General features: G+C 39.4%; 1 protein-coding gene across 2 annotated transcripts; it reads right to left on the bottom strand.

Annotated features, from left to right (window-relative positions):
• Positions 1 to 1,144: 1,144 nt before the first annotated feature.
• On the bottom strand, positions 1,145 to 11,129 carry SUMO2 (small ubiquitin like modifier 2). 2 transcript variants are annotated; one of them, XM_030208305.1, is made up of 4 exons: positions 11,010 to 11,123; positions 8,764 to 8,895; positions 3,774 to 3,845; positions 1,145 to 1,543 (listed from the first exon to the last, which is right to left on the bottom strand). In XM_030208305.1, exons 1-4 carry the CDS (start codon positions 11,028 to 11,030, stop codon positions 1,481 to 1,483), a joined length of 288 nt encoding a protein of 95 aa, XP_030064165.1. In that variant the 5' UTR covers positions 11,031 to 11,123; the 3' UTR covers positions 1,145 to 1,480. The 2 variants fall into 2 exon arrangements, with proteins under 2 accessions (XP_030064165.1, XP_030064166.1); XM_030208306.1 differs by lacking the exon at positions 3,774 to 3,845 and having other exon boundaries at positions 11,010 to 11,129.
• Between the last annotated feature and the right edge of the window lie 2,378 nt (positions 11,130 to 13,507).

Below are 13,507 nucleotides of genomic sequence, written 5' to 3'. Positions count from 1 at the left end.
TTAATTTTATTCCTTATCAAGATATACAGTTGTGTGCAAAGATTTAGGCATGTTTGGTCAATGTTCTATTCTGACCCTCCCTGAAACCAGATTAGCATGCCCAGTTCTGATTGCTTCATATATGCAATGAAGCTCACTAAATAGTTACAGGTTTCCCAGCTGTATCTAAAAATAGTATCTCATGGAATGATTTGACAAGTTCTTTTTAGGAGAAAAGCAGTCAACTTAATTCAAGGAACCATAACTAAATCCAACCCCCCCACACACACTTTTGCATCTATGGAGATCAAGGGAGAGTATTTGTATGCTAACTGGCTAGTTTTGTGCTTAATGTTTTCAAAAGTAATATTTATTTGTACCCTGCGCTTTCCCACTCATGGCAGGCTCAATGTGGCTTACATGGGGCAATGGAGGGTTAAGTGACTTGCCCAGAGTCACAAGGAGCTGCCTGTGCCTGGAGTGGGAATCGAACTCAGTTCCTCAGGACCAGAGTCCACCACCCTAACCCACAGTAATATTTATGCCAATTACTAAAGGAGATGGCATTACCATACAAATAGGTGTGGTAGAAATTCCTTTAACTAGTTATCAACACTCGTATCCAAAATGGCACCAGCCACTTTTGCAGATTTTTTTCCCAATAGCTTACCACACAACCACATACTTACCAGCCTTAAAACACCAAGTCTTCAGTATAATAGGGTTATCCAATTACAGGTTTTTCTTAATACCTGTACTCCTCTCATGAAAGCAAAAAAAAAAAAAAAAAACCCACATATAATGTTCCCGATTAATCCACTGAGGCATCTGAACTAAAGTACAGAAAAGCCAAGTGCAGAAGCATGCCATCCCATTACTCATAATTTATCAGCATCTAAAACTTTAGGATATCAGATTTGTTTCCAAGAAAGAAAACTAGTTTCTTTTAAACAAGTTTATTTAAACAAGACACTGGACTTTTAAGGGAAAAACTAGCTAGAAAAGGTTTTCTAGTAATTCACCCCTACTCAGACAGATTGTTCTACATGTAACAGCTACATACAAAAAAGTTATAAAATCGTCCTTGGTTTAACAATGATAAAAGAAAAAAAATGAAATTATCCAATCATAAACAAGGTACTCAGGTTTGCTTCCTTTTTTAGTTGTTTTTTTTTTTTTTTTTTAAACAGTGAAAGCAAAATAATTTACTGTAATAGAGAAGATGAATGAGCGTGCGACTGATAGGGGAGACTATTCACAGAAATATTTCCAAGCCTGTCCACCCCATCTCCTTTTGTTGGTCAAATGTGGAGCCAGTTCTAAAAAAGAAAGCAAGCATGTGTGCACATATACCGCATATTTTATGTACAATAAAGAAACGGGCTGAAGAAAACTATACTGCAGTAGTCAGAATATGGCCGAAACAGATCTCGGATATTTTTGTGACCAGGTGATGGTGGTGGTAGGAACACAGTTCAAGAATAAAGAAGTAGGTTCCTCTTTAGAATATGCCTCCCGTCTGCTGCTGGAATACATCAATTGTATCTTCATCCTCCATTTCCAACTGAACAAAACAAAAAGTTACATATAGGTTTTTCAACATTACTGTAACTTTAAAAAATAAATACAAGCTGGTCCAGGTTATACAATATAAGGAATTAGCCTTCACACATCTAGGCAGCAACACTTACCCTTAAGAGTATCACAAAATAATATCTCCCCTCCCCCACCCCATTATATAATTTACAGTATCAAGCACGTCATACAAGCCACTCTTACAGGTCCAGCAGAGGAGAGAATGTTTAACACAAAGCTGCTGAAAGAAACCACAAAGAAAAAGTTAAATTTTCTGCCCCTAAGGCTGTGTAATGCTATGCACCATCATATGACAATATTAGTGTCTCCAAACACTTGTCAGTTGTAAATATAATGTAGCTGCATACAATTCACTGTAGTCAGACTTGGTAGTGAGCAAACAGATGAGCACTAAGTACCAGTTAATTTCCAAAATTAAATAAAAACAAACAAAAAAGCAGAGCCAGAAGAGCAGCACTCTATACAGAATAAGAGTAAATCTGATCCCTGCATAATATTTCCAAGCCTCTAGCTCATCACAAGTAGCCACAATACAGTTCAGTCAGTTGGCCCAACCCAGTGATCAGTGGCACTGCCATGCAGAAGCTCCCAGTTCAATATGAGTCAGGTCTTTCACGTCCCAACTCAGCTGGGGTTGCTGCAGAGCAAGCAGGATTTTAGGAAGCTACTATGTAGTTATAGTATATACATTTTTCCTTTTAGATTAAGTTTTGCTTTGTTGTAACCTGCATAGGCTGATCCTTTGATGGACTAGAAAGTGATACAAACTCCAAATTAGATTCATAGAGGAAGAGGGAGTCATTGCCATTACTTAAGAGTTAACACCTAGTGTGCCTGGATTCAGAGCCTATGATAGCAGGGTTCTTGCAATAGGTCTGCTATATGGCCCCTGGCCTAGATCAGTGCTGCAATTAGTCTAGGTACATTTAAGAGAGAACATAATTGGGAGGGGGGGGGGGGGAGTTTCCCAGATAAGTAATCCCAAACCCTGATTCCACTTAAATTGGATGTAAGAGAAGACAAACAGAAAAACAAATGACAGCAGATAAAGATTGGTATGGGACAGATACAGAGGAATATATTGTTCAGCTTAGATGTTGATGGGTAGATTTGATAGCCCATGCAAACAAAAGCATACATTACTGAATTACCCATCCTTCCAAATCATAACTCAAAAGGGTCATTCTCCCTGCCCAAAGAAACTTACAATTTAAGTTGTACCTGAGGCAATGGAGAATTAATTTGCCAAGATAGTGTTTAATAGAATTTAAAAGCCAAAGCACTCACAGTGGGATATAAAAGACCAACACAGACCCTTGAGAAAAGGTAATGTAGAACAAAAAAAAAAAATTATCAAATTCAGATAACCAAATCTTCACTATCTTCCAAAAACTAAATATTCTCTACAAAAAGCCTCTAACAATACTGTTTACCGTAGTCATGATTTGCACCTTAATCAAGTTCTTTGCCAGCCATATTCATTTCAGAGACTTTCTATAGTTAAGAACTTCATAGCATTTTGGTTCAACACTGAATTTCAGGGGTGGTCTACTTATACAACATCACTTATTAGAAAGTGGTTGAAGGGTACTCAGAGGCATGAGACAATCAATTTTACAAATAAACTAATTCCTGCTCCCAAGCCCTGTTGCCCTTGTGACTTCATGACCCTGAGCAATTCTGTCAAGTACAAGGAATAGGTAACAGGTGTGCAGAAAAAGCACTTGAACTCAAACCTATGGGTATTATGACTTATGTTTAACTACTTCGGGTTTTTCCAAATACTATTATATCCTCTACTCAATCTGGTCACTACCATAATTAGGACTCCAAGAACCCAGCAATGATGGGCCTTGAATCTTACCACTAGTGGTCACACTTATGCAGTAACTACAATTTGCCCTCCCCCTACCAATAAGGGTTTGTAGTATCCCCTGCCAACCTACAAAACAGATGTGACAATTGAGAGCTTCCACATAGCAATGCACAGTACTGCCACTGGGCCAGCCCAACCTGTTTACTGCTAGCTACCCAACTGTGCAGAAGCACACTGCTTAGAAAGCTAAATGCTAAAAAGAACTAATTTATGCCAAATACTTGCAATAACCTGTTTGGCACTTCATTGCTTACAGTGACAAACTTCAGTTACTACCTTTGGTAACCCATTCTATAAAAACTGCTACCAAAAGATTCCATACCTGTGCAGGTGTATCTGTTTCATTGATTGGCTGCCCATCAAACCGGAATCTGATCTGCCTCATTGACAAACCCTACACACACACCAAAGAAAGCAGGTGGTGAAGTCATTATGGATTACTGTGGTTCATAAAGTACTACACACAATTCTGTACAAAAGGTGATGTACTTCAGATTACCATCATTTCATTCACTGAAAGGCAAAATGTATTTGAAGGTCTGAAGCTCTAAAACTACATTCCTGTACAGTATGTAACAAACCTGCTTCTGGTTTTATGTAGGTTGCATTATACATGGACAGTACCTTAGTTGTGAACCTCCCAGTCACCACACTCCATTCTTACCTCATCACTATGTAAATGCAGTACTTAAATACTGTGTACCCTTTAATCTGATCTTCTATGGTTGGGTCCCAGGTAACTGGCCATTTTGCCTCTTCCCCTACTCTCCCCCCCCCCCCCCCCCCCACACACACACACACCAAACCATCACTAGCATTACATGGTAAGTGTGAACTTTCAAAGCAACCTCGTCATTAGAACTGTTCCCAATTAACACACCACTGGACTGAATTATTCATGAGTTTTAAAAAAAGGTTATCTTACAATGCAAAAATCTGATAACATTTATTCAAATTATATTGTCCCTATTTATTTAAGGTATGAACAATTAGAAGGCATTAGATTTGGACTACACATTTTTAGAACTGCCAAGACCATTCCTAAAACAGAAATTAAGCATACCAACAAATTACCAGTTCAGAAGGTAATCATTACCAGTGAGCTACGGAATTTACTTGCTTTACCTTTAAAAATGCTAAACACAGTAAGGACACTAAACACAGGTTCAAAATATTAAGTAACGTGACAAAGCCAAATGGTCCAACTTTTCTGTTTTAAAACTTTTACTCTGAAAATTTTGTGAGTTATTTCAATGATTCCCAAACCTGGTCCAGAAGGCACCCCAGCCAGTCAGATTTTCAGGATAACCACAATGAAAAGTTAGATAGATTTAGACTTGCATGCAGTGGAGTAAGTTCATACAAATCTCTCATGCATATCCTGAAAACCTGACTGCCTGGGATGCCTCCAGGCCCAGATTTGAGAATCACAGCTATTTTATTAATTTTCTTTATACCACACCTTTCTTGTCCTTCCTCCCTCTACAGCCCTTCAGCTTTGATCCTTCTATCTTGGACATCTTCAGGAACCTTCTCTGGCCTACTGTATGAAGGACAGCTCTCTATACCCTCTGGATCACTTCCTGGGCCAGAACTACAGTAGCCACCATTTTGCCTCCGTTCCCAAGCATGAATACATTACATGATAAACCCAATACCAACCAGTCCTGAAACAGGGGATTTGAAACCTGTATTATCTAGAAGTACCTTTAGTTCCATGACTCCGCTAGGAAATCCAGTATATGTTTACTATTTTAAAATTATCAAAGAACATTCCAGTAAACAAATCTGGATATAGCTATACAAAGGATTAACATATACGTTTTAGAATCAAGAGGAAGACAATTGTTTTGCAAGGGCAACTCTTGAGCACATTACATAAAATCACATGTGAAAAGAAAGGAATCTACAATACCTGCCACACTAAGTGACTTTTTGAGCTTAACTGAGTTTAGGCAAGTGTCTGTTTGAAGCCTGCAGCTCAGAGAAGTTCAGACATTTTAGGTTGAAAATTAGCCTATCACTTTCCACTGGACAAAAAATATCCCCTTCTAAGTTTGACTGCATTTACTCAAAAATGTGTCCAAGTACATAAGAACCTAATTGCCATACTAATCAGACCAAAAGCCCATTTAGTCCAGTCTTCTGTTTTTAATAGTGGCCAATCCAGGTCACAAGTACCTAGTAGAATCCCCAAAAGTAGCAAGATGCCACACTACAAACTCCAGGAATACGTAGTGGCTTTCCCCTGGCTAGCATAACAGTCTATGGACTTTACCTCCAGAAACATGTCCATTTGTTAAATCCAGCTACTCTGCTTTTAAGACATCCTCTGGCAATGAGTTCAAGAGCTTAACTATTAAAAGAGCTTAATGCCCCTATGAAACGATAGAGGCATTATAATATTATGTTATTTTCTATTCCTTTCCTAATTCTAGTTGAAGACTCAGAAGGAAGAATGATCATGGTCACTATTTTTCAAAAAATTATGGAATGCTGGCACCTAGTGAATGCCTATGTTAAAATTATTATTACAGTTCCAACATTAACTTACAGTGGCTCATTTTATATCAAGCAGCCTTTAAAAACACCCTCTTAACGTACATAAGAGTCTTTGGCATCATTTTTCTTTTAATATCAATTTTCACACATTGATCTTTTTTCCCTATTAGTCTTTGCCAGGTTGGTTGGATTAAATATCCAACCATCACAAAAACAAAACAATACCTACTAGCTGCTTTGCAGTCAGGACTGCTGCAATGAGGTCCATGTGGCTACCGCCCAAGAGGATGTCACCAACATCAGTGACTGCACTTTCCTGCTATCTACTGAGAAACCTTAAAGATATCAATTTCACTATCTGTCCCAAAGCAAAGTGGCTACCAGTACAATACAGGGCTAAATTTAAAACTCTATGTCTGATCTTCAAGGCTCTTAAAAGGAAATGGCCCCAAGTCCCTGAAGAATAAGATGATCCTCTACACAACCCCAAGGACCTCCCAAGGAGTATCCCTAACCACAACCCTCTCCAAAAGACATTACACAATGTGATACCTGAAAAACAGCCTTCTCCAGAATAGCCCCCACACTCTGGAATGCACTTCCCTGAAAGGCTCCACTTAACACAAGACTATCTCTACTTCGGGAAGCAGGTGAAAGCTTGGCTCTTCAACCAGGCCTTGAATGGAAGAAGTAACTAACTTGTTAAGTCTCAGTCCCATACACGAGTGCCATGGGCTGCACATGCTGCAGCAGGACATATTTAACCACTCCTACCCTAGCTGAGATAATATTTAACCATCTCTGACCTCATGTGCACCTTTCATTAGTCACCTTATTTTCTAACTCCTCTTACTCTCTTACCTATCCATATGTTAACCATCTCTGACCTTAAGTGCAACTTTCTTTAAAATTAGTCACCTTACTTTCTAACTCCTCTTACTCTCTTACCTATGTTCCATCTTTGCTTATACCCTACACTGTCAATTAAAATGTTATATTACATATTATGTTGGCATTGTAAGTAGTATACTATGAGGCATATTTTCAAAGCACTTTGGGAGGCTAAGTTCTATAGGTTTCTATGGAACTTTGGGAGGCTAAGTGCTTTGAAAATGAGTTGTATGCCATACTTTGTATTATTTTAATGTTTTTGCTGTTGTAATTGTCTATTGCTCATGTTTGATTTATTCTTATTGTACACTGCCTTGAGCGAATTCCTTCAAAAAGGCAGTAAATAAATCCTAATAAATGCATTTGTAATTTCTCAAAGTGTACACAATCAATTAACACAACCTAAATGCAGATTCTAATTTATTTTGCCAAGTTTCAGCTTAATTTTTATATCTAACCATTTCAATAGCTCTTCACAACCAGTACAGTACGAGTGTAGTGTAGAGAATGCTGTAGAAGCAACAAGCAAATACCCCCCCCCCCCCAAAAAAAAAAAAAAAAAAACAGAAACCAAACTCAGGTCTTAGGTGTTTCTGCACAGACATGAAGCAGACTTCACTGCCAAATAACACTAATGTCTACGCTGCCCCTAAAATTGACAGTACAACCACGAGAATCATATATAACAGTTCACACAAGAAATGTGACAAGATTATCTTCCCATATGAACTGAAGGAACCATCAATATGTACCATCACACCCAAGAAGTGCAAACTACTTTGATCATTCACTAAATAGTTTCTTCTAGGGATAGATTCCACAAGCCCTCTCAGAACTTCAAAAACTAAATAACAGCACCCAATCAGGATTTAGGGTTCATTTCCAAATAAAACAGCTACTAAGACTTACTACTTTTTCTTGAATTTGGGCAGAATAGTTTCTTGCCATGCATATTAAGGCTTCTTATTTTAGGTTTTAACTGATAAGACACCAAAAAATGCTCAATGCAAAAATGTTAAAATAGGTGTTTAATGGATAGCCAGAAAAACATTCCCTGGTAGTATCATTCCTCCCTTAGTTTATCTTGTATCCCCCACTCAGTTATTTGTCCACACCAGGAAAAAAAAAAAAAAAAAAAAAAAAGACACCCAGCAACAGTTGCACACATTTTTGTATCCTTAAAGAACCCTTCATTAGCTGAAAAATAGAACACCTATATTCACAATTTACAAACACATACGAATATAAGACTTAATTTAAACTCCTATGAGGCTCATTTTCAAAGCACTTAGCCTCCCAAAGTTCCATAGAAACCTATGGAACTTAGCCTCCCAAAGTGCTTTGAAAATATGCCTCCATGTGATGGGAAAATACATGTTCAATTACAAAGTGACAAAATACCATAAGCAGTTTTTAGCGTATCAAATCACATACCCATAGATTAACTTGCTGGAATATATAATATTTTTATAAAAACTGACGCAACTACCTAGATGACAGTGTGCATCACTGACAGTATGAAAGCTTTGAAATGAGTTGGCAAAGGTAAAGCAAAGAAAAAATGTTGGCTTTATGAAACAGTCCAACACCATAAATACTACAATATTATAACCAATTTCCACAACATCAGAAGCACTCCAGAATAAGACAAAAAAAAAAAAAGGGAGTGGGTCAAACATACCTGGGTTCATAAACCCACAAAGTCCTAGTGTAAGAGAGAAAACCAGACATCTAACAAAACATTTTATAAAATTTGGTACATACTAAACAACACTAGTGATTCCTTGGATTAAAAAAAAAAATTGTCACAATATCTACAATATAATATTCCACACTCAAGCTATAGCTATCTCAGAAGGAAACAAGACCTTGCACCCTAGAGTTTTGGTATAATATCAGGATTTATCCCAGATGCTTACCTGTCTTTCACAATAGGCTTTCATTAGTTTATTAAGTGGCGTTTGCCTTTTAATCTTAAACTGCACCACAGAACCATCTTGCCCTGCTACTTTCAGATTAATATGGTCATTATTTTCAGTCTTCACGCCTTCCTGTTCAGTATATAGAGAAAATGAGAGACAGCATTAGAGATCTGAAATACAAACATTATGGAATTAAAATCTCAGTCTAGAAGCTGGTGATCACCCTCTATGCCAATTGTGACATTGTGTGCCACTATGTATAAGATACATTTTCTTACACAGTTTACAAAGAAAAACTACATGCAAGATTAGGCCATCCAATCTACCAGTTTCATGCACGCTGCTATAGCATAAAACAGAGATGTGTGTCTCGCAACTAGAGATTATCTGTGTTTATCCAGTGTTGTCATTTGTCCTGTCTTGCATATACTAAGCAATGTCAAGGGAAATGTCATATGTATTTTTGTACAACACTGCATATGTCTAGTGGCAGTACAGAAATTAGTAGTACTACATTTCAAAATTCTATTTGTTTCCACCTCCACTAGCATACATCTACCACTCTTCCCTTGAGGAAGTTTTCTGATGCTGCTCTACAGTATTCTTCCTCCTGGAAGAGATCTACTTATGCCCAAGTTAGACTAAGGCAGAGATCTCTGCTATTTTTCAAGTGGGGGCCTGCGTGTCCAAAAACATTAAGTGTGGCAGCCAAAACCATAAGATGAAAAAATGACAGACATCCCATCAACCTCCACACCCATTCCCTTCAAACTGGTTTATACCAACCCCTCCCCCCCCCCCAAAAAAAAATTGTTAATCTCCCCCTATATTTCACAACCTTTTGGCCAATTATTCTATTTTCTTCCAGTACCAGATAGCTCTCAGCGAGTTTAAACTGCATGGTGTTCCCTCAGTCTTCCGAGTCTAGAATGAAATATTGGGTAGCGCACACATTCACAGAATTATACGGTATATCAATTAAAGAGAATAACTTATGGAAATATATCAGCAGCAAGTCTGAGGTGGGAAGGAGAGTGTATTCAGGAAAAAGAGTCAGAGAGTCCCCCTTTGCCCAGTGTTTTGCCTACCATATTCCTTGTTCCCCCCCCCCCCCCTTTAACATACACATATTTACTATATGTCTCATCTCATAGGCTTATCAAGCATCATCCACAGGAACAAAACATTAGGGCAAACAGGTTACTACCAGCTGTTTGTACTCACAACTCATTCTGAACTATAACACTGAGAACCACCAAATTAAGCAGCTATATTTTACTCATTCTAGAATTCATGGGTCTATGCACTGTCTTTCTAAACAAAAAGAAAGAAACATATATAAATAAATAAATCAGAAGTTATAAGAATTCGTGCCACTGCTTTGCATATAAACGCTCCGACATAAACGTTCCCATTAGTGCCCTCTGGACACACCTAATCGAACCTCTGAATCAATAGTGCAAATTATCATTGTGATTCCCGTTACATGCCCTTTCCGAAACGGGACCACCACCACCACCACCTTAGTTTAAGAGAATTCCAGCAAAACGAGTAAACATGTTTTGCGAAAACAGGTTTCTTTTATTTAAACAATCAACTGAAAACCACTAGTAAGCTGGTCAACTACAAGAAATGAGACTTACAGAATGTGCCGCTTGGGCAAAAAAAAACAAGTCCCAACCAACAAAACAGCACCTGAGGTTATATAAAAGAGAACACAAGTACATCTGGGAGGAGAGAAAAGGAACACACGAGTTCTTCTGTTTTCCTTCTAACGGGAAGTTGTCACCTCGGGCATCGAGAGTTAAAAAAAGAGTTTACATTAACGGCTTCATGACCAAAGTGGACCGACCTCTCCATCACCGAAGTCCCTCAACACCCTGAGGCTACTTCTTCTACCTGGAAACACCCCTCCCCCATCCATTCCTAGGGAACCGGCACGGGAGCCCGTTAATGGCGCCTAATTCCAGAGGTAAGCGGCCACTTCCCTCCATCCCTTGACCTCCCGTGGGCGTTCAGGGAGCCCAAGGCAGCTGGAAGGTTTCACCGCCTGCAGGGGATGGAGGGACCCAGATCCCAGGGCGACGAGGGCACTAGAGCAGGCCCCGGCCGCACCGCGAGGGGAAAATGGCGCGGAAAAGGGCCCGAAGCCGGCGCCCTGCGGAGCAGCGGGGGAGGGGGACGCGGTTTCGGCTCCCTCCGCCGGGCTCCTCGCGATTCCCGGGGCGGCCTCCGCATCTCACCTTGGGCTTCTCGTCCGCCATAATGATACCGGATGGTCGTCCGCAGCACAAAGAGCCTGAACCCGCGCCGAGTGCCTGTGGGAAGGGGAGGGAGCGCGCACGCCCACCTCGCTTTCCCTTATCGCCGTCACGGCCCCCTGCGTGCGCGGGCACGAGCCGCACCGTGCCATCCCATTGGCGCGGAGAGGAGTGCGTGGCTTCGCGTGAACGCGGCAGAATGAATATAACATGTTGCGAGGCTGTAAAGGCAGCACGCGCCGCCGCGCCCGGCCGTGCGGGAGCGCGCTTGGTCAAGGGGTTTGTTAAGCTTGTGTCGTGTGTATTGTCTGCAGGGCGGCCTGAGATGGAGGACATGTTGGAGCCTTTTCTAGCATGAAAGCCTATTACAAATGCGATGCAAGCTAGTTTTGGTGCTTTATAGCATTTATAAAAATAGAAAGAAAAAAGTGAGTAGTGAATCTGTAGTCATTTTCAGTTTGATTCAATCAAAGATATATTCTCAACATGGTTTCAAATATGTTCTGGTCTAGTATTAAGGAGAAAATCCAAAACCTGACAAACAGCAAACAAATAGTGAGCTATGTCACTGGCCTTTTGCAGAGCTGCACAAATAAGCACAACACCAGTGCCTTATTTTAACACAGATTCTAGGACAGTTTAGCATTGGACCAGATTCTTTCAACATCTGTTTACCTGTATTCACACGGACACATGCTCGCTCACTCACTGGTTTGTTGACCCCTGAGACAGGTTCACATGCCGAAACACAGCTGTGTCGGGTCTCAGATGTGTTCAATTTGTAACTACATTAAAGGTCCATAAACTTTGGAAATCCTCCGTGTTTTTTTATCATATTATTTGGTTGCGGCCTAGTATTGAAAAACATGTCAGTTTTCTTCAGCCTACTTAAGAAAGGGGATATATTTCCTTTAAAATAAATGTATCTACAATGTAAATAATGTAAACACTGTCAGCCTTCCGGAGGTCATTGAAAACTAACTTATTCAACGAGACTTATAATAAGAATCCTTCATAAAAGACTCGTCATCACATCTGTATTAGAATTAATCAACATTGAACTCCTAATTTGGTTACTTTAATCATACTGTTATTATTTAATGCTATACTTTATCCCACATTTTGCATATCTGATATGTGTTAATCATTTCTTTACTTCTAATTTTCTTGATTGAGCCTGCAAAGAGGTGGGAAAATGTGGGATACAAATGCAGCAAAATAAATAAATAACGTAATCACTGTTATGCCATTGCCTAAAACAATTGAGGAAAGCAGGTATAATCTTGAGTTCCATCTTCCACTCCAACAGGGGAAAGGAAGCAAGTTGAAAGGATTCCAGCTCACTGACCAGCATAAAATCACCACTGATATCAATAGTATAATGATGACCCTGGAATAAGTGGTGGTATGTACATCAATGGGAATGATAAAGGAAGCTTCACCAGGACTATAAGCTTCAATTAGATTCATTTAAGAAGGAACTAAGGTTCAATTTGATAATTCAATAGAGATGATTTGGTCTACCAATTTGGAAATGTTTACCAATGGCATTGAAATAGGAAAAATCAGGGTTATAAAAGACAACCAGCAGATGATCCAAAGAGAAGTGAGTTTAGAGAAGATGACAAGAGATACAGAAATGATGCTATGTATAATCGAGGTGTTGAGAAGATGACTAGACAAGAACATAAACACACAAGGAAATGCAGCAGCTCCACTGTACAACCTCTCTCCCCCGATTAAATATTGATGAACAGGTTTTTCAATTAGGGAAAATTTGGAGGAAACACTCAACAGTGGAAGGGAGGGGCATGTAAAAAAATACATATACTTCCCTTCAGGGGAAGAGGGAGGGGCAGAGGAGGAGGAAGGAACATTATGCCACCACCATCACAAAGGCCAATAGTTACTAAAACCGGTATCAACCCATAGCACAGATTGAAAATTGAATAGAGTTTACAACTTATCAAGCAGAACGTTGACTGAGACCAACGTGTTAAGTAAAGGTTTATAATTAGTGCCTACTCTGTATTACAATGCTTTCAGTACCAGAATTTAGTTTTTTAAGATTCACATGCAAACTCAAGATTGTTGATTACTTCGCAAAACAGATTGCAAGAGCATCAGATATGTCTATTGTCAAGAAAGACAGTAGGTGGATGCCACCTGGCGTTCAGAATCCAGTGATCCAGGCATATGAAAGCATTGGGCCCTGTTTACTAAGGTGCGCTAGCTTTTATGTTCCTGTGGGCGACTTTAGCGTTTAGCGTACGTTTGAGGTGAGAAGGTGGGAAATTAGCGCACGCTAAAGATGTTAGTATGCCATTAGCGCAGCTTAGTAAACAGGGCACATTGTTTTGAAAGAGATTTCACAATTGCAAGAAGCTAATAAAAATAAATATTTGAATTTTAATAAGTCTGAAAGAATAGGCAATGATTCTTTGAAGAAAGATATAAAGATCACAATAAAACCAGCAGAT

The sequence above is a fragment of the Microcaecilia unicolor genome, chromosome 6 (assembly GCF_901765095.1).
Source record: "Microcaecilia unicolor chromosome 6, aMicUni1.1, whole genome shotgun sequence".
NCBI classification, from domain to species: Eukaryota; Metazoa; Chordata; class Amphibia; order Gymnophiona; family Siphonopidae; genus Microcaecilia; species Microcaecilia unicolor.
The sequence above is the reverse complement of the archived record's forward strand: the minus strand, read 5'-3'. Positions and strand labels throughout refer to the sequence as shown.

Excerpts from the sequence above, each read along its gene's own strand:
- SUMO2 (XM_030208305.1), bottom strand. The coding sequence starts at position 11,030 with ATGGCGGACGAGAAGCCCAAG. Across the intron at positions 8,896-11,009 it reads TGGCGGACGAGAAGCCCAAG|GAAGGCGTGAAGACTGAAAA; the intron begins GTGAGATGCGGA and ends TATACTGAACAG. Across the intron at positions 3,846-8,763 it reads AAGCCTATTGTGAAAGACAG|GGTTTGTCAATGAGGCAGAT; the intron begins GTAAGCATCTGG and ends GTGTGTGTGTAG.